The sequence below is a fragment of the Mastigoproctus giganteus genome, chromosome 2 (genome assembly GCF_048544385.1).
Source record: "Mastigoproctus giganteus isolate SK-2022 chromosome 2, ASM4854438v1, whole genome shotgun sequence".
Classification (NCBI taxonomy): Eukaryota; Metazoa; Arthropoda; class Arachnida; order Uropygi; family Thelyphonidae; genus Mastigoproctus; species Mastigoproctus giganteus.
This window is the reverse complement of record NC_143576.1, coordinates 204,318,183-204,340,257: the sequence shown is the minus strand read 5'-3', so window position 1 is coordinate 204,340,257 and position 22,075 is coordinate 204,318,183. Positions and strand designations below refer to the sequence as shown.

The 22,075-nt window shown below is 35.2% G+C and overlaps 1 protein-coding gene across 3 annotated transcripts in view; it reads left to right on the top strand.

Moving 5' to 3' along the window:
• Hsf (Heat shock factor) overlaps positions 1-22,075 on the top strand; it is a 209,748-nt gene that overhangs the window by 111,606 nt on the left and 76,067 nt on the right. For all 3 annotated transcript variants that reach the window (XM_090389708.1, XM_090389707.1, XM_090389709.1), the window contains exons 7-8: positions 3,042-3,368; positions 14,811-14,940. In XM_090389708.1, the coding sequence (XP_090245834.1) occupies positions 3,042-3,368; positions 14,811-14,940 (457 nt within the window). The remainder of the gene's footprint in view (positions 1-3,041; positions 3,369-14,810; positions 14,941-22,075) is intronic.

The window sequence follows — 22,075 nt, the reverse complement described above, 5'->3', positions numbered from 1 at the left end:
ATGATATCAGTTCACTTCAACCTGTGTTGTACTCCAGGCTAAATTGCATATGAATGGCATATTAGAACACTACATTGCTACTTTTTCGTAGATGGTATTACCTCTATGCATGCTTTTTATGGTGTATGCTACAAATATGCAAAATTTATTTTTATTTTTTTTTAATTATTAATTACGAATTATCATGGAACACTTGTTCACATCTCATAGAAGAACACTAGTGTTCCGCAGAACACAGTTTGGGAAACCCTGACTTCGGCATTTCTACTGTCAAGGTTGTGGAGCATCTAATGTGATTGGTGAAGGACTTGAGTATATGCACGTTGATAGTAATCATAATAAAACAATGCTTTATTGAAAAATGGTAGAACATTTACTTAATTTGGAGAAATTTTTATAAAATCTTCCTAAACTATATGTTAAATGACATTCTCTTGGGATACCTCATAAGTAGTATGTGATTAGAATATTTTAAGAACTTGGATCTGTTTGAATGGTGCAGAGAAGAGCAACCAGATTATACAAGAACACAAAAAGGGTACTCTTACTACAAAAGAATTCACTTTGCAAATCGCAGTACTTCGAAACTCGCACCTGTAAAGAGACCTGATTGAAATATTTCAGACTTTATTCATTCCAGATGGATTGAGTAAACTAAATGCTGATGGCAAGCATCCTTACCATTTCTTAGACAACATACTTAGGGACATAAATTGAAAATGGATGGCTTCAGAATAGATGTATGAAAATTTGCTTTCAGAGAGCACTTGATTGTTGGATCAAACTTACCTGGTGTTATGGAAGTTGATTGATTGATTTGGTAGTTGTTGGCGCATCGGCTTCTGTGGCTATATTGCACCTCCCAAGGTTTTTGCAGTACTTTGATCCAAGCCCGAGGCGGGAATCGAACCCGCGACCTTTGGGTTGCCGGGCAGGTACTTTACCCACTCGGCTAGCCCGGTCGGCGTTATGGAAGTGGGTAGTCTTAATAAATTTAAGGAAGCATTAGACAAATCATTAAAGGAGATTGATGCTATGTAAAATTTCTTCTTTGCATCATTTGCCACTACTAATATCCTACGACAATACACCGATGAGCTAAAACATTATGACCACCTGCCTAATATGATGTTGGTCCTCCACGTGCAGCCAAAACAGCTCGTACCCAGCGAGGCACGGATGCTACAAGATTTCTAAATGTGTCTTGTGGTATCTGGTACCAACACGTAACCAGCAGATTCTTTAACTCCTGTAAGGTCTGTGGTTGAGACGCCGCAGATCAGACTTGCTGTTCCAACACAAACCACAGATGCTCGATGGGATCGATGTCTGGGGAATTTGGAGGCCAGGGCAATAACTGGAAGTCTTCCTCATGTTCCGCGAACCAATCTCAAACAATCCGGGCGGTGTCGCATGTTGCATTAACCTGCTGAAAGACTGCACCACCAGAGAGGAAGACCGTTGCCATGAAAGGGTGTACCTGGCCAGCAATGATGTTTAGGTAGGTGGTAGATGTCGGAGTGCCCAGCACGTGGATGACTGGACCCAGGGTATCCCAGCAGAACATCGCCCAAAGCATGACACTGCCACCACTGGCTTGTTTTCATCCCACAGTGCATCCAGGCGCCATCACTTTCCCATGTGCAGCAATAAATAAAAATAAGAATACATTAATACACTCTAGCATACCGTCCATATGGTGCAACAGGAAATGTGATTCATTGGACCAGACAACCTTCTTCCAGTCACTCAAGGTCCAGTTTCGATGCTCGCGTGCCCATTGTAGGTGCTGCCGCCTGTGAACCGTGGTTAGCATGGGCACTCGGAGTGGCTACGCTGCCCCATTTTCAGCAGGGTTTGATGTACCGTGTGTTGTGACACGTTACTTCCATCACCAGCATTCCAGTTACCAGCGAGTTGCGCCACTGTTGCCATACCATCTGGTAGAGCCTTCGCTCATGAAGGCTCTACCAGAGTATTGATGAGCCATGGTTGTCCAACACCTCACCGGTGGTTCGTGGGTTCCCCTCCTCGGACCACTTTCGGTAGGTACTAACCATGGTTAACCGCAAGCACCCCACCAGCTGCGCCATTTCAGATATGCTCTGACAGTCGTCTGGCCATTACAATTTGGCCTTTATCAAACTCGCTCAAGTCCGCTGCCTTTCTCATCTGAAGAACAAGAGTAACACTGATTAACAGAGCTCAGTATCAGGTGTTTTTTATACAGTGTTCCGACCCATGCCATAGTTCACCTGCAGTTGCTTTGATTTGCATACCGACTCGCTAGTCATAATGTTTTGGCTCATCGGTATATACTATAATCGCTGCTGCCTAGTTTTTTTTTTACCTGAATTTTCATGAAGAGTTACCTGATAATGAGAGTAAGAGTTTTGCTTTCTCTTCTTGCCTCTCTGACATGCTGGTATAGAACACATTCACCCAGTAAATCCAGAAACGTTCTGTTGCTGTGTGGGTGTGTGTGACCAACCCACAAGTTCCAGTCAGTATCTAGAAAGACTTTCTGATTAACCTTTCTTATTTTTTTTGTATAGTTGTTCATTATACTTATTGCAGTCATTTAGGCCCTGTAACATACTCCAACTTGTGGTGAGCTAGATGGTTAGCACCTTTCACATAGCACCATTAGTACCTTACAAAAATACATTCTATGATGACTGCATAACTGTTAATTTGACCTAGGTTGTATGTAATTTCTATCAGTTATGAACAGCTGAGGTTTTTTAACCAGCATAATCCCGGATCTCTGATTAATAACTTTTGGGTTTTTTAGAAATGAAGTTTGAAGAAACTATATAGAATATTTTGTTAGTCCAAATAATTTTGGACTAATGCAAAATATTCTACAACTTGTAGAATTAATTTAAAACTTAATTTGAGTTTTTGTAGTTCGTAGAGGCGTGGTGTGAAGTAATATTTTAGTCATATCATGGATAACAATATCACTTCATTAAAAAATTTAAGTTTTAACCTTTTTTTTTTTACTATAATAATATTTTTTTTATAATAATTTATTATAGTGTTCCAGACCTATCTTGTGATGATATGCTGGCACTTGGAACAGAAGATGCTGTTCCTCAGCAAGGATCACCTTTAGTATTTTCTCCATCTTCTCCCGATCCATCTGCTGTAACAATTAGCATACCAGACACTCTAGATCCAGTTTCCTTGAATACTCCTCTCCTTGAGGTACATTCCCCAGAAATGCACATTGGATTACCACAACTATCACAGTCTAATACAGAAGATAAAACTGTGGATAATGAAGAGAATTCTGATAAGACAAAGTTTGCTACTGATACAATTTCACAGATACTAAACTCTGAACAAGATAATTCTCTCTCAAGGTATTCCAATAGAATTTTCTTAAATTGCTTTACTTGTTTTAAATGCTTTTGATTATAGTTGTCTACTTAACCCTGTCAGCAGTGAGTTTTTCACATGCGGGTAGGACTTTCATGAGAATTCTTGTTAGTGGTAGACTGTGTGAGAAATATTTTGTTTGCAAAATTTTGAACTTTTTAAAAATGGAAATTTTGTACATAAATGCTTTAAAATATTAATGTATTCTTATTTTTACTTATTGCTGCACTAGAAGTAGGATTATTGTCAAAAGTCAAAGCAGAATTTTAAAAAAATCATCTGTAATTGTATAAATAAAAACCCATTCCTTTTTTTATGCAATATTTTCTACATCTTTTTGGATTGGATTTATTGGTGAAAGGGTTACTAAGGCCATAATGCACCTATTACAGTCTTATTTGGTATGTCTACATCTTTAATGGACATGTTACTTGAAGTAACCAAGACTTAGATCTATGTACATACTACTGAATAGGTATAGGTTAAACAGTCAATATTATTAAGCCTTAAATATCACTTTCCTTTTTCTAGTTAAATCTTTATCATAGAATGAGAACATTACTGTCATTGCAGTCTTTCATAGGTATAAAGAACATAAGAAAAAAAGTGAACATTTTATAATAGGATGCACCATGGAGAAATGTTAAGCATCCAGTGGAAAATTGTATCCTATAACTAATGTGACATGAAAATTTCAAGAAAACAATCCAATAGAAAACCTTATGCACCCTGCTACAAAGCTATTGGGACACAAGAGGAAGGATGCAATGCTACAGATTAGATTTTAATGTGGTGTGAAGCTTTCTCTGACCTTAACATAACACAGAGCTTTGTTTAACATTTTTTTACAAATGTTAATGAAATATTTCTTTTTTTCAGCAGAACAGTTTTTGGTTAGGCAAGTTATATTGAATTTCATAAACAAGATCTCACATGTCTCATAGGTAGTGCTGCTGCTTGCAAAACTAGCTGATTACATTATATTTGTGTACCTTTTATTTATTTATTTAATTTATTTTGTGACCCTCTGATTATTCTGTTAATCATTGTTCTAGTTTGTTTTCAAATGGTACTTATGACAGTTTATGCCTATCTGTTTCTGCACAGCGTTATGATTGCAACTCATCTGAGTTGCTTCTTTGTTGTCTACAGAAAAAAGGAGTTAGTCCCCTCACTGCCATTTACTTAACAAGATATTCTCTGTCTTAGTCCAAAGAAAAGGAACGGCTATATAAGCTGGGTAAAGCGGTCATTATCAAATAAGTCTTTTTGAGGAAATCTCAGTTCTAGAGATCGCTCCTGTGTCCATTAATCAGTTGAATGCTATGCCTATTCCTGCTAGAGTATCAGCTAAGAGTCTCACTCTGAGATCTAACGTATTTTAACTATGAAAACTTTGGCAAGAGATTGTTAATTGGCAGGACCATTAAAAGTGACTGTAACAACTTCGTACAGATAAATTGTGAAAATATCCACCAGTTAAAGAGCGAGTTATGTGAAACTGAAATTGTTATCTAATTACTTTGCTATCTGCAGTTCTTTGAAAACTTGGCTGGAAGGAAAAATAATTGAAATTTTGATTGGTAATTTTGTTGAGTATAAGATACTCTAAATGTAGAGGTGGGCTTATAATATTTGTTAAAAATTGCAGAGATTCTGTCTTCGGTAGTTGCAAATTCATGGTCTTTTGTGACTTCGGAAATTGAAAATTGGTTGGGATTTTGCTCTTATAATATGTTTTAATACCACATTGATCTGATGAAGATAATTATGTTTAATTTATCCCTTAGTTGATTCAGATGCTTAATTTAAAATTAGATACATTTTTTGTATGATAACTTCAATTTATTTTTACAATATTAGTGTGGATCTTTCCAAATGTACAATCCATTTTAATGAACTAAAATTGAAACAAGTTATTAATTTTCTGTATAGAAATAAGAATATACTAATTTTTTCTTTACTGTTTCTTATAGTATGTCTTTTTTTTTTTTTTTTTTTTTTTTTGAATTTATCAATTGAATCTGATTATACTCCAGTTTTTCCTTTCCATTATAGTCTCTAAATTGCAAAAATCCTTCCCTCACTTATCTAAGAAGTCTCACTTTTCCTACTGAACAACTGGTATTTTCTCCAAAGTTTTTAAAAATTACAGTTGCTCTTGTAGATGCTATGTTCAAAATTTAACAGAAGTTATTTAGACAAAAAGAAAAAGCCCAAACCAAATGCATTTAGAATTTAGTAGGAAGATTCACATAGCTTGAGATATAAACTCAGTCTTGTGTGTTACTGTATGCATGTGATTATACACAAGTAATCAGCATTATAAAAATATAGAAATGGATGAACTGGCATCTGTATCAAAGAGAAAAAGAGGAAAATCTGTACATAGATGACAAGAAAATTGTAATTGTCACTGAGCATTTTGATGAAGTATTAAATGATAAACTGAGTACAGTAAACCCTCGCTATTCGCGGGGGTTACGTTCCTGAGAAATGTCGCGAATACCGAAAACGCGAATACTGAGTTATGGCTCCCATAGTAATAAAGGGGTTCCGTTCCAAAGTATGAAATATATAAGAAAAACTAGTCTAAAATTTTGTCTATGTATGTATTATATGTATCTTCATAATATGACTATGTACGTAGTGAAATGCAAGCATATGGCATCGAAATGAAAATAAGAAACAATTTAATATTAAATGTAATATTTATTAGAAATTTCAAACAAATTTTTCAAACCAGCGCCTTTGCTAGCTAAAAAACTTATCCTGCCAGTGCTATCACCAGTTTTGCTAAAGTGTTGATAAGGGTGTTTTGCCTTTTCCCGAACGATGAGTGAACTTAACGAAATTTTATTTTGAGTTTGGTCTTCTATCCACAGATTTAAAGCTTTTTCCATTTTTTTCTAATTTAACATCACGAGTTACAGAACAAATTTTTGAAACAATTAGCTCGTTTTCACGGACACTACGGCAGATTTTTTCTTCCGATTTTTTGATTGATCGTACCGTTGACTCATTGATTTTATAATGTTTTGCCACTGAGAAGACACTTTCACCATTAGAAATTTTGTCTAATAACTCAATTTTATTCGCTAATGTCATCAGCTTCTTTGATCTTTTCACATTTCCCTTGTTATTTGTAGCCATATTTTTGTACGGGTTAGAAAGAACTTGTCCACAATAAAGTCAATTTCTTCCGTTAACACACTCGAAAAAGTCTGTTTTACACTGCAAAACGGTAGATTTATCATTTTTGTAAGCATATCAATTTATAAATTGATAAATTTATTCAATTTATAAACATATAAATTAAAAGCAAACGACGAAACCTTCCATGACAAACGCATAACACATACTGAACAAGGATTAGCGAGAAACATCCACGCTCGCGATTTTGTCACCCCTCTCCCCCCCACCCACTGAGTGCTGTTTTGACCGGGAAAGATAATTTTAGCCACGCCCATGTTTTTTATGGTGGAAAATATTCACGGCGCTTTAAAATTCACATTTTTTTAGGTTTCATTTTATGTTAAATCGGCGATCGCGAATACGCGAAACCGCGAATAGCGGGGGTTTACTGTATAGAAATCTAACAAGCATCAAAAGATGCTAGCATAGCAACAGGAGTTTTAGAATTCATAAAAAGGGTTCCAAATCAAGCAAAGATAAATGTTCACCAAGTATCTTATTGCCCAAGAAACATTATAAAAAAATTTATTCATGTTATTCTCTGTACAAATTTGATTGTGATGTCATAAGGGGAAAAAATCTGGGATTTATATATTTATGATAAAAATCTACCAAATATGCATTTTAATGCTGAAATTAGTCATAAATTAATTCCAGTATTAAAACAAAAAAATTTTTCTGGCAAAGAAACTTTAAGCAAACTTCATGGGGTGAGATTTGATTTTGTTGGAAGAAATCTCAAAGCAGAAGAAAAGTTTTTATAGAAAGAAATATTGTTATACTTAGGAGAACAAAGTAATTATGGGAAATGAAACAGATAAGAAATGAAGGAATCTATTGTTTACATTGACGAAACTTGGATTAACAGTAAGTTGGCAAGCTAAAGATATTACAGGAGTCAGTGAATTCAAAAATGCATCTAAAAGGCTTATTATTTTATATGTGCAGGAGAGGGGATTTATTACCAATTCTGATTTGGTCTATAAATCCTACTAGGGGAGTTTATTATAGTCAAATGAACTTATATTCAAAAAATGGGCAGCAAAGAAACTTACATAACCCGCTAGAAAATGCTGTTATAATAATCAATGCTGCACCTTATCATTCTGTTCGGCTGAACAAACTTTCAAAATCATCAGATATTAAAACAGGAAATAAGGATTGTTATATAAGATCACTGTATTCTGCAGTGAATCATTAAGAAAAGTTGAACTTTTAGATTTGGTTAGAAGAAATACTCCTCCAAATAAGGAATATATATTTGATACAATGGCTATGCAAAGAAGATTTTTGTTTTGTGATTACCCATATTGTTGTTATATCAATGCCACTGATATTTTTAGGAATCGTTAAAACAATTTATATGAAATTTTAAAATTAGTGGTGATGTTTCCTGTGGAAAAATTGTTGGAATTAACAGATGAAGAGATTAAATCAATTTCCCAAGAACACTGGAAAAAAATTTGCTAATGTAATGATTTTGGAGAAAGAATATTGTAAAAAAAAGATGTATTTATGTAATAATTGTACAAATTATATCTGCTGAAGGTAGTGAGGAAGAAACAGAAACCTGTAGTTTAAAAGAAATAATTAGTTGTTTCGGTGGTGCTGAAAAAGGCATATAAAAAAAATATTGTTCAGGTCAGTATTACTGAAGTACCTAGTGTTTCTTTTCATATTTGTACATTTTTAAATATTATCTAAAAGTTGTGTATTAAAATATTTTTATCACAAAATAAGGTTCATTAGCATTAGTAAAGGCTTATGCAGCATCAGCCAAAAAAAAAAAAAAAAAAAACCCCTTCATTGTTTCCAAATGCCTGTCCGGCTCAGCCTTAAATTTATTTAGGCTATCAACTTTCACAACAAAAGATGGAAGTCTGTTCCACCAATCAACTACCTGCTGGCTAAAGGCAAACTTCCGCACATCTATTCTACAACTGTCTTTCCTCAATTTGAATCTGTGCCCCCTCAGGTTCTTAATCTGAGCAAGAGGAAGAATCCCATCAGCATTCAGCTTGCTTAATCCATTCAAGGCCTTATACACCTCACAGGTGCCTACTACTCCCCAGGTGCTGCAATTTACAGAAATTAAGCCTTTCTTGGTAAGAGCACCCCTTCTCCCTCACCAATCTTGTTGTTCTCCTTTGTACTCGTTCTAACAACTCTACATCCTTCCTAAAATGAGACCTCTAGACCCGTACACAGTACTCTAGGTGTGGCCTGACCATTGCCTTATATAACGTGATAATCACCTCCTTGTCCCTTATGTTTCATAAACTCAGCACAAAATTAGTAAACTTCAATATCACTTACTAAATATATTTATTATCCTTCTTCAAATTTACTCTCATAATAAAAGTGCATTATCTATCTTTTAATTCTCAAAAGTTTTATTTCTTATCTTTAAATTCAGATACCGGCTTTTACCACACCAGTAAAAAAATTGAAAACCAATAACGAAAAAATGTCTTTCATTCATCCTGTAGGTATCAGTCCAGTTTTGAATTTCCTAAACACACAACCTTAACTTATTCTGATAATTAGCAACTCACTGGTCAAATGAATTAACAAGATGTTGAACTTCCTTCCTCCATTTCAGATGATAGAAACAGATAATTTTGTTATGAGGAGAGAGGTTCAGGGAACTATCTCCTGCAGGGAAGCAGTGTATGGAAAGCTATAACTAACATTTTTTTAGTATTAAGAAAATAAAAATAAATAAGCATGTTCGGGAGGCAACTAGAGGGAGTAATACTCTTGATTTGATTATCAGCAGTGATTCTTCATGCATTAAGAATCTGCAGATAAATGAACCACTAGGTGGCAGTGATCACAGTGTGCTGAAGTGGGATTTACTCAAAGAGGTAACTACCATTAGGGGTAAAGGGAAGGGTTATTGCTTCCGTAAAGGCGACTACGATGGACTGAGACAGTATTTAAATTCTATACAGTGGGACCAACTGATGATATTACCAACAGCAAATTCAAAATGGGAAGCATTCAAAGAACTTATCTTGGAAGCTACTAGGCTTTACATACCAACTAAGAAATATTGTTCAAGGTTTAGGCCAAAATGGATGTCAGATGAACTAATGAGGCATATGGCAGAGAAGAAAAATGCATGGGATACATACAAATTAACACATGACACAGAAGCCTATGATAGATACAAGTTGATATGCAACCAAGTTACAAAGGAGGTTAGGCAGGCGAAGGCAGATTACGAGAAATCCTTGGCAAGGGATGCAAAGAAAAACAGCAAAGAGTTCTTTACTTATGTAAACTCTAGAAGGAAGGGGATGAATCAGATTGGTCCACTTGATATTGATGGGTCAATTGTTGATGATCCTGCTCAGGTAGCTAACAAACTAAATGAATATTTTGCATCAACATTCACACATGAGGAGTTATTCAGCGAGGGGAATGCCAGAGGTGTACTCAACTCTAGCAGTAAGCTACAGAATCTTGAAATAACTGGGAGTAAAGTGGAGGAGAAACTGTTGAAGATAAACACAAGAAAGGCACCTGGGGTGGATGGGATCTATCCAGTTATATTAAAGGAGGCAGCAAAGGAAGTAAGCAAACCCTTAGCCATAATTATGAGAGCTTCCTTGGACTCAGGGGAGGTACCCATAGACTGGAAATGTGCAAATGTGACCCCAATTCACAAAGGAGGATCAAAGGCTGACACAAGTAATTATAGACCTGTGAGCTTAACTTCTGTTCCAGGAAAATTAATGGAGGCACTGGTTAAAGAAGCACTGCAGGATCATTTAGACAAGACTTCAGTTATAGCTCAGACACAGCATGGTTTTGTTAAGGGGAAGTCTTGCCTGACCAACTTGATTGGATACTATGATGCAGTCACAAAAGAACTGGATGCAGGGAATAACTTTGATATTATATACTTGGATCTTAGAAAGGCTTTTGATACTGTTGCACATGGAAGACTGTTACACAAATTGGAGCAGTGTGACATTGGAGGCAAATTGCTGCTATGGATAAAGGGGTGGTTGAGGGGGAGAAGACAGAGAGTGGTAATCAATGGACACTGCTCATCGTGGACTGATGTTATTAGTGGAGTCCCTCAGGGCTCAGTGTTGGGTCCATTATTGTTTTCTGTATTTATAAATGATATTGATGATGGTATATCGGGCTTAATGTCCAAGTTTGCAGACGATACAAAGGTTGGCAGGGTTGTCAAGGACACTACTGACACTATGCTGCTGCAACAGGATCTGGAAAGGTTCAGCAGATGGGCTGAGAGGTGGCAAATGAAGTTTAACATTGATAAATGTAAAGTACTACACATGGGAAACAGCAACCCCAGAGCAACGTATCAACTCTGTGGTACTACACTGACAGTGGTAGAGAATGAAAGGGACTTGGGGGTGGTTGTGCAGGCAGATATGAAGTTCTCTGAGCAGTGCAGACGGGCTGCAAGAGTAGCTCATGGAGTATTGTCAATGATATACAGGAATTTTTCCAGCAGGGATAAGGAGGTGATTATTCCATTGTATAAGGCGATGGTCAGGCCACACCTAGAGTACTGTATACAGGTCTGGAGACCTCATTTCAAGAAGGATGTAGAGCTGCTGGAACGAGTACAGAGAAGGGCAACAAGATTAGTGAATGGAACAAAGGGGTGCTCTTACGAAGAAAGGCTTAAGTTTTGCAAATTACAGTGTCTGGAGACTAGGCACCAGCGAGGTGATCTGATAGAGGTGTATAAAGCCTTGAATGGTTTAAGCATGCTCAATGCTGATGGGATTCTTCCTCTAGCCCAGAAAAATCACCTGAGAGGGCATAAATTCAAATTAAGGAAAGACAGATGTAGGATAGACGTGCGGAAATTTGCCTTTAGCCAGCGGGTGGTTGGTTGGTGGAACAGACTTCCATCCCTTGTGGTGGAGGTTGATAGCCTAAATAAGTTTAAGGCTCAGCTGGACAGGTATTTTGAACGAACAGAGGGGTGAAGTGGAAGTGGGTTTTTTTTTTTTTTTTTTTTTTGGCTGATGCTGCATAAGCTTGCTTTCTTGCATCAAATGCCTCTGCTAATGCTAACTATCTCCTGCAGGGAAGCAGTGTATGGAAAGCTATAACTAACATTTTTTTAGTATTAAGAAAATAAAAATAAAAAAACCCTTTTCCAGGTATGACCAAGTGGTTTATTCTGGTCTCAGGTCATCTCTTCTTTTAATAACCGAAATTATAGTTCATATTGAAAGTTTTTTACATTGTAATTGATGTGTGGGTGTGTTAATAACAGTAAAACCCTGAAGGGGTAGCATAGTGAATATAATTACTATTCTTCCCACACTGGAAAAAGCCTGCGTTCAAATCCTGTCAATGAAACAAGGAATCTTATTGGGTTTTTTTGTAATCTGTGACTGAGTTAATCAGTTTCAGTTGAGGGTTCTACTGTTTTTTTTCACAGAAACTCTGGTTTTTCTTCCAGCAAACAGAATTGAACACAGAATACACACAAATTTGCAGACACAATATACTAATGTCTATAGCCGTAGTTGTTTTGGTGCTAAACACAAAAATATAAATATATAGGGGAAAAAATAGAAATTTGACCTCCAAGGGAATGCACAAAATGATTAAGAAAATAATAATTAAAATTGTTCAGTTTGATTATGAAGTTCTCTGAGCAAGGCAGGCAGGCTGCCAAAACAGCTTATCCAGCAGGGACAAAGAGGTGATTATCCCATTGTATAAGGAAATGGTTAGACCACATGTTTGGGTATTGCACATAGTTTTCAGATACTACAATTTATAGAAAAGGCTTTCTTGGCAAGATTATACTTTTGTGCACATCACACATCTTGGTGCTCTTCTCTGCACCCACTCCAATAGATCCACTTCCCTCCTAAAATGAGGCTCGGTGCAGAGAAGAGCACCGAGATGTGTGATGTGCACAAAAGTATAATCTTGACAAGAAAGCCTCTTTTCTGTAAATGGTAGAATCTGAAGTACCATCTGCAAGGAGACTTGAATGAAGTGTTGAAGGCTTTAAATGGATTGAGTAAGCTAACTGCTGATGGCACCCTACTCTTTCTGTATTTGCAAGTTTGTGTCTCGCATGTCAGGCTCTTTTTCATTATGCTGTTACTAACCCACACTTTGTTTCTTCCATCATTACTGGTGATGAAGAGTTGCGGATGTATAGCTCTAGCCCAGAAACAAGGGCCTGGTCCTATCAATGCAAGATTATCTTTTCTGATATCCAAGAAAAAGCAAGATAACCTCAATAAATCTGAAGATAATGCCTATTGTATATTTTGACTCAGGGAAATGTGGAGAATTGTTCATTAGGAATTTATTCCACATAGTCAAATAGTAAACCAAGAAAATTACAAAACAGTTCTGTGGTGATTGCGCAATGATATTCAAATAAAATGGGCAGAAAAATGGATATCAGGGAATTAGTGCCTTCATTGTGATAAGATTAAAGCCTCCTTAAAGTTACTGATTTGCAGTGAGTTAAGAAATTATTCTGAATGCAACATTGGAACTATTAGCTGTTTCAAAAGAAGCCTGTCATGAATGGTCACAGAAGTTTTGGAAGTGGTCGAATTGGTATATATAGTGTCGAGAATACTTCAGAGGAGGCCCATCCAAATAGCCATTCAACTTCATTTTCCTACATATCATCTCAGTCCCAGACCCTTCTGATTACACCTTGTACATTGAGGTGATTAGTCCTTGACAATATAATGTACCCTTACTATGCTGACCCATTTATACAGGAAATTTTGTGAAAGGAAATCGTAAACCCAGAAAATTAATTTCAGATCATAAGACTTTCTAGTTATCTTGTGTAATTAATTATTATTATATATTTTTTGTGTAATTCCATATTTTCAGAGATTTTTCATTCAAAAGGATATTACTAATAAGAAATAAATGCACAAGGCATAATATGCTACAAACTTGCAATTTACTGTAGAACTTTAGTATAGAAATTTACTGTAGAACTTTCAGTGTAAATACACAGTTCTTTGTTCATAATAGCAAACCACAATAGTAGTGTGAACGGCATTGATTTAATTCTATCTCATATTGTGACTATCTTCACAATGAGTTACCATGTATTGCACTACTTTGAATAAGTAACACTTCACCAATGAAGAAGACTATTGTTACTTATTCTCGATGGTGGATATTACCACCCAGACAGCACCATTTCAAGGCTTGTTGGCCTATCATCGGTGGGCAGTTATGCCCACCGATGATAGGCCAGTTGTGGGTATAACTCCACAACATGAGAGATGCCAGTATGAGAAGTATAACTCCACAATGAGAGATATATGAGATACAATTAAATCGATGCTGTTCACACTACTGCTGTACTTTGCTATTATGAACAAAGAATTGTGTATTTACACTGAAAGTTCTATATTCAAAAGGATAGCATATCCAGTTGGTATAGATGGATGGGTATTTCAGTTATGCAACAGAATTGCCTTTAAACTATTTTTTGACAAGTCTGTAAAAGGCCTCCACTCTTGAGTTATGCTTTTGGCCCACAGCAATGTTTCTTAACCTTAGACTGTGGAATAAAATATTCCCTTATTTAGGTGGAGCACTTAATGTAAAATGTAAAAAAGTGTGCGTGTGCGTGTTTTACTGTATATAAACATTACATTAGCATAAAATATACAAAAAAACGAAATATCTTACTCATATTTATACAAATAATATTTGTAAATAAATTATGTAAAAATTTATTCCCCAGCACAAAATCCAAAGTGATGAGTATTCTTAGAGCATTGATTGAGAAATAGTAACTTAGAGTATCCATCTGTGCAGTAATCAGTATTACTGCAGAAAGTGGTATCTTGTGTCACAGAGACAAGATATTGTTCTGTGCACCAAATCCCTTTGGATTAATAGAATTTTTCCATCCTTGTAATCTGGAACAAACCAAAAGTTCAGCTTGATCCTTAGAAAGATTTAAGTCTTGAATTAGGTCATTTAGTTCCACCACTTAGACTGGATCTCAAAAATCCGACTCAAGTTGATGCTCAGTTTGAGATCAGTCCTTTCTTTCTTCCACTTATTCAATTTATATATTCTTTTCATTGAATTGAGTTTATAGGTAGAAGTATTTTAATTACTAAATTGGTTTAGTAAATTAGCATTTACTCTCCCCTCCTCTCTCATGTAGTTGATCTTAGAACTTATTATTTACAATATAGTTTATTGCTCTATTTTTTCAGGAACATGGTGTCAGATCATTTGGATAACATTGAAAATGAATTAGATTGGCTTCAACAGCAGTTATCTCGCAGTGAACTTAGTGCCGATGCTTCAACATTATTAGGGGTATGTCAGCCCTGGAGCCCAAAGGTTTGCTTCACCTGAGACCTTTTTACCTTTTAAAAAATTATCAATAATTATCATTTTTTATTGTGTCATGAATTTCAATTTTTCCAAATTTAACATAATGTTCTACCATGGTTAGTTCTCTCTATTTTGTCATTATAAATATTAGGCCAAAAAAAAAGTATGAAAAGTTTGCCTGTTAACTTATAAACACTCAAGCCAAACTTTTTCCTTGAGTGGGTATAAATAACAGGAATATTACTCAATTTTCTTCAGACTTAAACAGCTGAATATTTTAATTTCTTGTCCATTATTGTCATAGGAAAACTGGATTAGTTAGATTTTATTTTCCCTCCTTAGTTTTCAATTTTTGTTAAAAAATCGAGTAAACTGTGACCTAACTTTTCATATGCCATAAATTTTACTAGATTAAAATTAAATGGTTTCGTTATAATGAAAGGAGAGACTCCACATGTAAAAAGAGCTCAGTTTATTTTTGTAAAGTTGTTAAGTGTACATTCTTACATCTAAAGTAAAAACTCACTAAACTAATTATTATAGGTTATGTTTCTAGATCAACTGTGTGATCCTGATGACAGGATCACACAGTTTGTACTGTTGTTGTTTTAATTATTCTGGACAAGATTAAAATTAATTAGATGCAGATGCTAGGTAGGAATGTCAAAAATTATAATTAAACATGCTATAAGAAATTAGCATTTATCAGGAGAAAACTTAATTCCATTAGCTTACCAGGTACAGCCAAGAATGTTTTTATGCCATTAAGACAAATTTAAATGTGAAATCAAAGGGGTGCTGGCACTATATATACATGTGTGTGTATAATTGTGATATTATATTGTTAAGAAGCAAAAAAAGCAGTAGAGGGAGAAAAAAGGGGGGAAAATTGTGTGTGTGTGTGTGTGTGTGGGGTTTGTAGAATAAATAGTGTCTATGGAAGTGAAAAGTACACAAGAAGTAAATAAATAACTAAACACTATATTCAGATATGGGAGGGCAATTTTAGCAAGAGGTCAAATCAGGGGGTGGCAAATATGCAAAATCAGAATATAGTAGATGAAAATATGATACATAGCCAGGAAATTCATCAGCGGGACTACTCCTGACCATGTATCAAGCACTGCATTTCCAGACTTGTCTGTAGTATTAGAAAAGGGGGGGGAAATATGCAACCTTTTATCATAATACTAGTAGACAAGGTAGTCCCTACACAGTGTAAAAAATGTAAATTAAAATAAATACAAATGTATGTGAAGTGCGGAAGGGGTGAAAGGTAATGAAAAAGTATAGACAAGCAAATGGTATAGGGAATGGTAAATTCTATGGAAGAGACACACTTAAGTCCAGGAATAAAAAGCCATATGTACAGGATTCCAAAAAGAAGAGAGGATGAATTCAAACTAAACGTGTGAAAAAACTTAGAGTAAAGCAACAGTAATTTCATTCCGAAAAGGAACCTTAAATGGAAGTCATGAACAGTGATTACTAAGTAGTGGAAAAGCCACCAAATAATATACAACTGTACAATCCCTTTAACATGGACAGGTGCCAAGTAAATCGAAATTGAATTTATTTTTAATTATAGAAGAAACTATACTGGAACAATATTTGATGAAAAAGAGAGATATATTGTTATTTAAAAGCTTGTTATAAAAACTTTTATTGCTTTGCTGAAAAGGATATGGTTACTGCATATGTTGGCTAATCTGATGACTTGAATACAAATGGTATTTTTGTGAATTTTTTTGGAAATATTAGATTGCCAATTTGTGAGGTAAATGACTTCAAAGTTAAAATAGTTTCTTTTGTCATAAATGTCAATAAGATGAGGAACTGCATCATTGCAGAGTGTAATTTTCAGATCAAGGAAGTTGGCTGTGCAATTATCAACATTTTCTTTATTGAGTTTAAGTTCAGAGGGGTAAATATCTGCAGCTAAGCGTTCAAAGTTGCAATTTAAAACTAAGATGTCATCAACATACCAGAAGGCTAAAAATTTATGATTGGGATTGCTGGTAAAAAATAATTCCTCATAGTATTGTAAAAACAAGTTAGAGACAAGGCTGGAAACTTGTGAACCCATGAGAACTCCAATTGTTTGTTTGTATGCAAGCTTGCCATCGAAAATAAAGTTATTGAGTATGCAAAGATTGACGAGGTTGTCCCAAGTACTCTCATGGATATTAAGTTTCTCATAGTATTTGTTGAACAATTGTTTTAGCACAAATACCAGTAGGTTGAGTGGGATGGAAGTGAACAAGTTAGCAAAATCAAAAGTTTCAATACTAGTAATAGAGAGATTTATTAATAATCCTGGTAGTAGTAAGATTGCTGAAGATGGTTTTTAGCTGTCTGAAGAATTGCTTGCAGGGTAGGTAGCATCCGCTATTTTTTGGAACTAGTTATGAATCTGAAACCTACTGGTTGTTTTTTCAATTTGGCTATCATATAAAAGAAGGGAAGGGTAGAGTTTTGTATTTTGGTGTGCAGTTTTTTATGTAAAGCTATAAGCTTTTTTACTGTTGAAGCAGGATTGAGACTGCATGGTATATAAAAAAATAAATTTTCTATTTATACTCCGGGATGACCAAACGGTCAGAGGAGTTCACAAGATAGACAGAATACAAGAAACAGCACCGTATTTAGCAGTCACGGGCTTGAACCCCGGTCACTCAAGGCACGCGTACTTATGCACCCGCGCGCCTGACCACTCAACTACGGCGGTATATATGTGGAGCTATTCTCTATTTCAGATTTTAGTTGGTTGAAGTAGAATTGTTTGCAAAAGATAGCAAAGTTGTTGGATGCTTTGTCAACTGGGGTGATAATAAAATTGTCCTGTAATTCTAAAATATGTTTTTTCAGATTGCAGAATGGAATGTAGTTGTTATTGTCAAGTTTGTAGGACTTGGCAATAGCTTTTTTGATGTCTTGATAGATAATAGTTATCCAGTTTTGAAATGCTTCATGTGGAGTGGTATATTTATAAGCCAGCTTGTTGGCAAAATGCATAAGGTCTAGATATAGCTTTTTGTTGATAGAATTAAGATTAACTCGGTTAATGGGTCTGAATTTGAACCCTTTGCTCATAGCTGTCATTAATGATGTTTAGATTTCAAGTTATATGTCCATAATGTTAATCCACAAAAGGAGCATAAACATGATTATTGCAATGGCATGGGAGATCAGTAAGTGATATATTACCTAAATTAGTGGCAAGTTGTTTGTAGTTGCAGATTTTTAAACCTAATGGAGGGTCATAATTGAAACAGTGACGTATATCTAATTTATAGCGGTTGTTGAAAGGCAGTAGGTTATTGTGTTTGTTAAGAATAGAGGACCAAGGTATATTGTCAAACCATTTATGGAGAAATATAATGTTACAATATTCAATGCAGTCAGAAGTAATAGTTCCATTTCTAAAGAGACTGATGTCTAAAATAATGTGTTTAAGCTGTAAATTGGTAAACTCGAATTTTTGGCTGGATGAGACAAAAGCTTCAAGAACAGACTTTTTAATGCTAAAAATGAATTGGTAAATATTATGCAAATCAAGTGTAGTATGGTCCCATGAACTTAAGATATTAGAGAAGTTGAATTTGACATTTTTATATGGTTTTTGTTTCTTGCTACCACATGTCTGTGAATTTTGTTTTTTAATATATGATTAAGGCTAAATAGTTTGTAGATACAGTGCTCGGTGTTCAAGGATCTATTGCTACAGTTATTGAAGAATTTATTGTTTAAACCATGTGGATACAGTGATTTGTGAATACACATAAAGATGCTTTCGTAGTATTCAAATTTGTGGTTATCTTCTATGATGGCTAAGATTTTAATCATAGCATTACTAAAATTATGGTGATGGAAGTGGAGCAGTTCAAAGTCTGTATCATTGTTATTGCCTAAAGAAAGATTTTTACTTTTTGATCTGTGTCCATTTATTCTGATTTTTATGGAATTAGATGTTTGTCGTACATATTTGATGTTGCAAATTTTACATGTTAGGAGGTATATAACGTTTTTTGTTTTACAAAAAGGGTTGGAGTTAAGGCAATGGGAGATTTCAGGGTTATCCATGGCAGGAGAAGTAAGACAACGTTTATCCTTGCACTTAGAGAAAGAAGGAGTGTGATTTAGTATATGCAGATTACTTTTGTGTTTAAGAAAGATGGAATTGAACGAGTCAGTGCCAAAAGTATGATTTTCTGTGTGAAATTTGACAAACCATCCTCAGGAGTAGGACAGAATGCAACACATTTTCTAGTTAAACTAGAGGTGACACTGTTGACTCACCGTATTTAAATCTGTTGTACTCATAATGTAAAAAGGCAAAAATTAAATAAGGCACGATGTGTAAATATCAGAACCATTTAGCAGAGTGGCTATTGAAGAGCTGTTGTTTAAGAGTAACAATGTGCAAAGCAGCAGAAGGCTAAAACTTAAATATTAGTAATATATAACAGTTAAGAAGCAAAATAAGCAGAAAAAGGAAAAAAGTTATAGTATGTCTAATGCTCCAAAACGTGCAGTGTAGCAGTAGAGGAAGCAAAAGGATATAAATAATGTGTGGTTTGTAGAATAAATAAAGTGTCTGTGAAAATGGAAATAAAAGTACACAAGGGGCCAGAACTAAGAGAAGTTTAAGGGATAGTAGAAAGTGGAAGTGAAGTAGTGGTCAAACAGGTGAAAGAATTTGAAAAACCTAGTGCAAAAATGAACTGGGACTGGGGGGGAAGAGAATATATAAGTAAATAAATAATTAAATAACAATATATTCAGTTATGAGAGGGCAATTTTAGCAAGAGGTCGAATCAGAGGATGGCAAATATGCAAAATCTGAATATAGTAGATGAAAATATATGATACATAGCCAGGAAATTCATCAGGAGACTACTCCTGACTATGTATCAGGCAATACGAGGGTGATACAAACGCTCCTGCCTATCCTCAGCTACTAATACTACAGACAAGTCTGGAAACGCAGTGCCTGATACATGGTCAGGAGTAGTCCCCTGATGAATTTCCTGGCTATGTATCATATTTTCATCTACTATACAGGCATACCTCGAATAACGAATAGTATGCATTCCACGAAATTACTTCGTTAAGCGAAACTTCGTTTTCAGAGGTAAAAATACTATGGCCAGAATAGTGATACGTTCCTACGTAAAGAAAATGAAAAGCTTTTTTCTCGAACAAAGAAAAGTTATGAAATAAACAGTCAACTTACGTACAAAGTGAAATCACATTTTAAAATATGAGTCTAAAGTTTATTGCTTATGTTTTTTTTCTCTTTCATTTAACAATTGCCTATACGGAGTTATTGCATTTAACACTGATCGCTTAACAATAACACTTCTTCCGAAATCAGGGTCATTTTCACTAAAAAAATTTAAAACGTTTTCAATGTCATTTAAGCACCTTTTAAATCTTTGGTTGTTAACACTTTTTCGGCAGGAACTTCTTTAACTTTGTCTTCATTATATTTGTCTTCGTTGCTAACAAGATTTTTTAAATCGTCCACTGAAAAACCATCATCTTCTGCATTCAATAAATTTCTAACATCCTCTTCATCGACATTTTCAAAACCTATTGATTGAGCCATCTGGATAACTTCATTTCTAATTTCTTGGATGCTATTTTCTTCTTCTAGTACAACTTCTGGCCATATTTTGCGCCAAACTCCATTGAAGCATTTCTTAGTGACTTCTTTCCAAGAACTATCAATGTTTTCAATTGCGATTTTAATGGTGTAGTTTTTCCAAAAGGTTTTAACTGTCATTTCCTCTTTATCCTCTACTTCACTTAAATTGCTTAATGTTCGACACAGATAATAAGCTTTAAATGATGCTATTACTCCCTGATCCAATGGTTGAATCAGGGAAGTTGTGTTTGCTGGAAGAAACAACTTTGACAGGAATGCATGTGTCCAACGTGTTAAGATCAGTAGGATGTCCCAGAGCATTGTCTAACAACAAAAGAGCTTTTTCTTCAAAGTTGTTTTTTTGACAATACCGTTTTACTTCAGGACAAAAGTGGGTAACAAACCAATCAGTAAATAACTCCTTGGTAAACCACCCTTTTCTATTTGCTTTCCATATTACAGGTAAATTCATTTTTATGTTACCTTATTAACGCCCTCGGATTTTCTGAATGGTAAACTAATAACAATTTTAATTTATAATCGCCAGAGGCATTTGATCCAAAGAGTAACATTAAACGGTCTTTGGCTGCTTTGAACCCAGCAGCTGATTTTTCTTCAATAGAAATATAGCTTTTTGTTGGTAGCCGTTTCCAGAACAAACCGCTTTCATCAACATTGAACACCAAATTTGGTGGAAAATTTTCACATTCAATTATTTCCTTTAGTTTTTTCTGGAAACTTATTTGCAGCTTCAACATCTGCACTTGCAACTTCTCCTGTTAATTTTACACTATGAATCCTGGCCCGTTTTTTAAATTTCTCGAACCAACCACGAGAAGCCCCAAAGGTTTCCGTAATTTCTTCAGTTTGTTTAGATTTCAGGTGATTAAACTGGAATATTTTTTTTATGTTAAATGGGGCTTGAAATTGCGGACTTCGTTATATCGAAGCTTCGTTATCAGAGGTAACGTTAACCGAGGTATGCCTGTATTCAGATGTTGCATAAGCCGACCGGGCTAGCCGAGTGGGTAAAATACCTGCCCGGCAACCCAAAGGTCGCGGGTTCGATTCCCGCCTCGGGCTTGGATCAAAGTACTGCAAAAACCTTGGGAGGTGCAATATGGCCACAGAAGCCGATGCGCCAACAACTACCAAATCAAAAAAAAAAAAAAAAAAAAAAAAAAGATGTTGCATATTTGCCATCCCCTGATCCGACCTCTTGCTAAAATTGCCCTCCCATATCTGAATATATTGTTATTTAGTTATTTATTTACTTATATATTCTCTTCCCCCCACCCAGTTCCAGTTTATTTTTGCATTAGGTTTTTCAAATTCTTTCACCTGTTTAACCGCTACTTCACTTCCACTCTCTACTATCCCTTAAACTTCTCTTAGTTCTGGCACCGATGTATTTTTAATTTCCATTTTCACAGACACTTTATTTATTCTACAAACCACACATTATTTATATCCTTTTGCTTCCTCTACTGC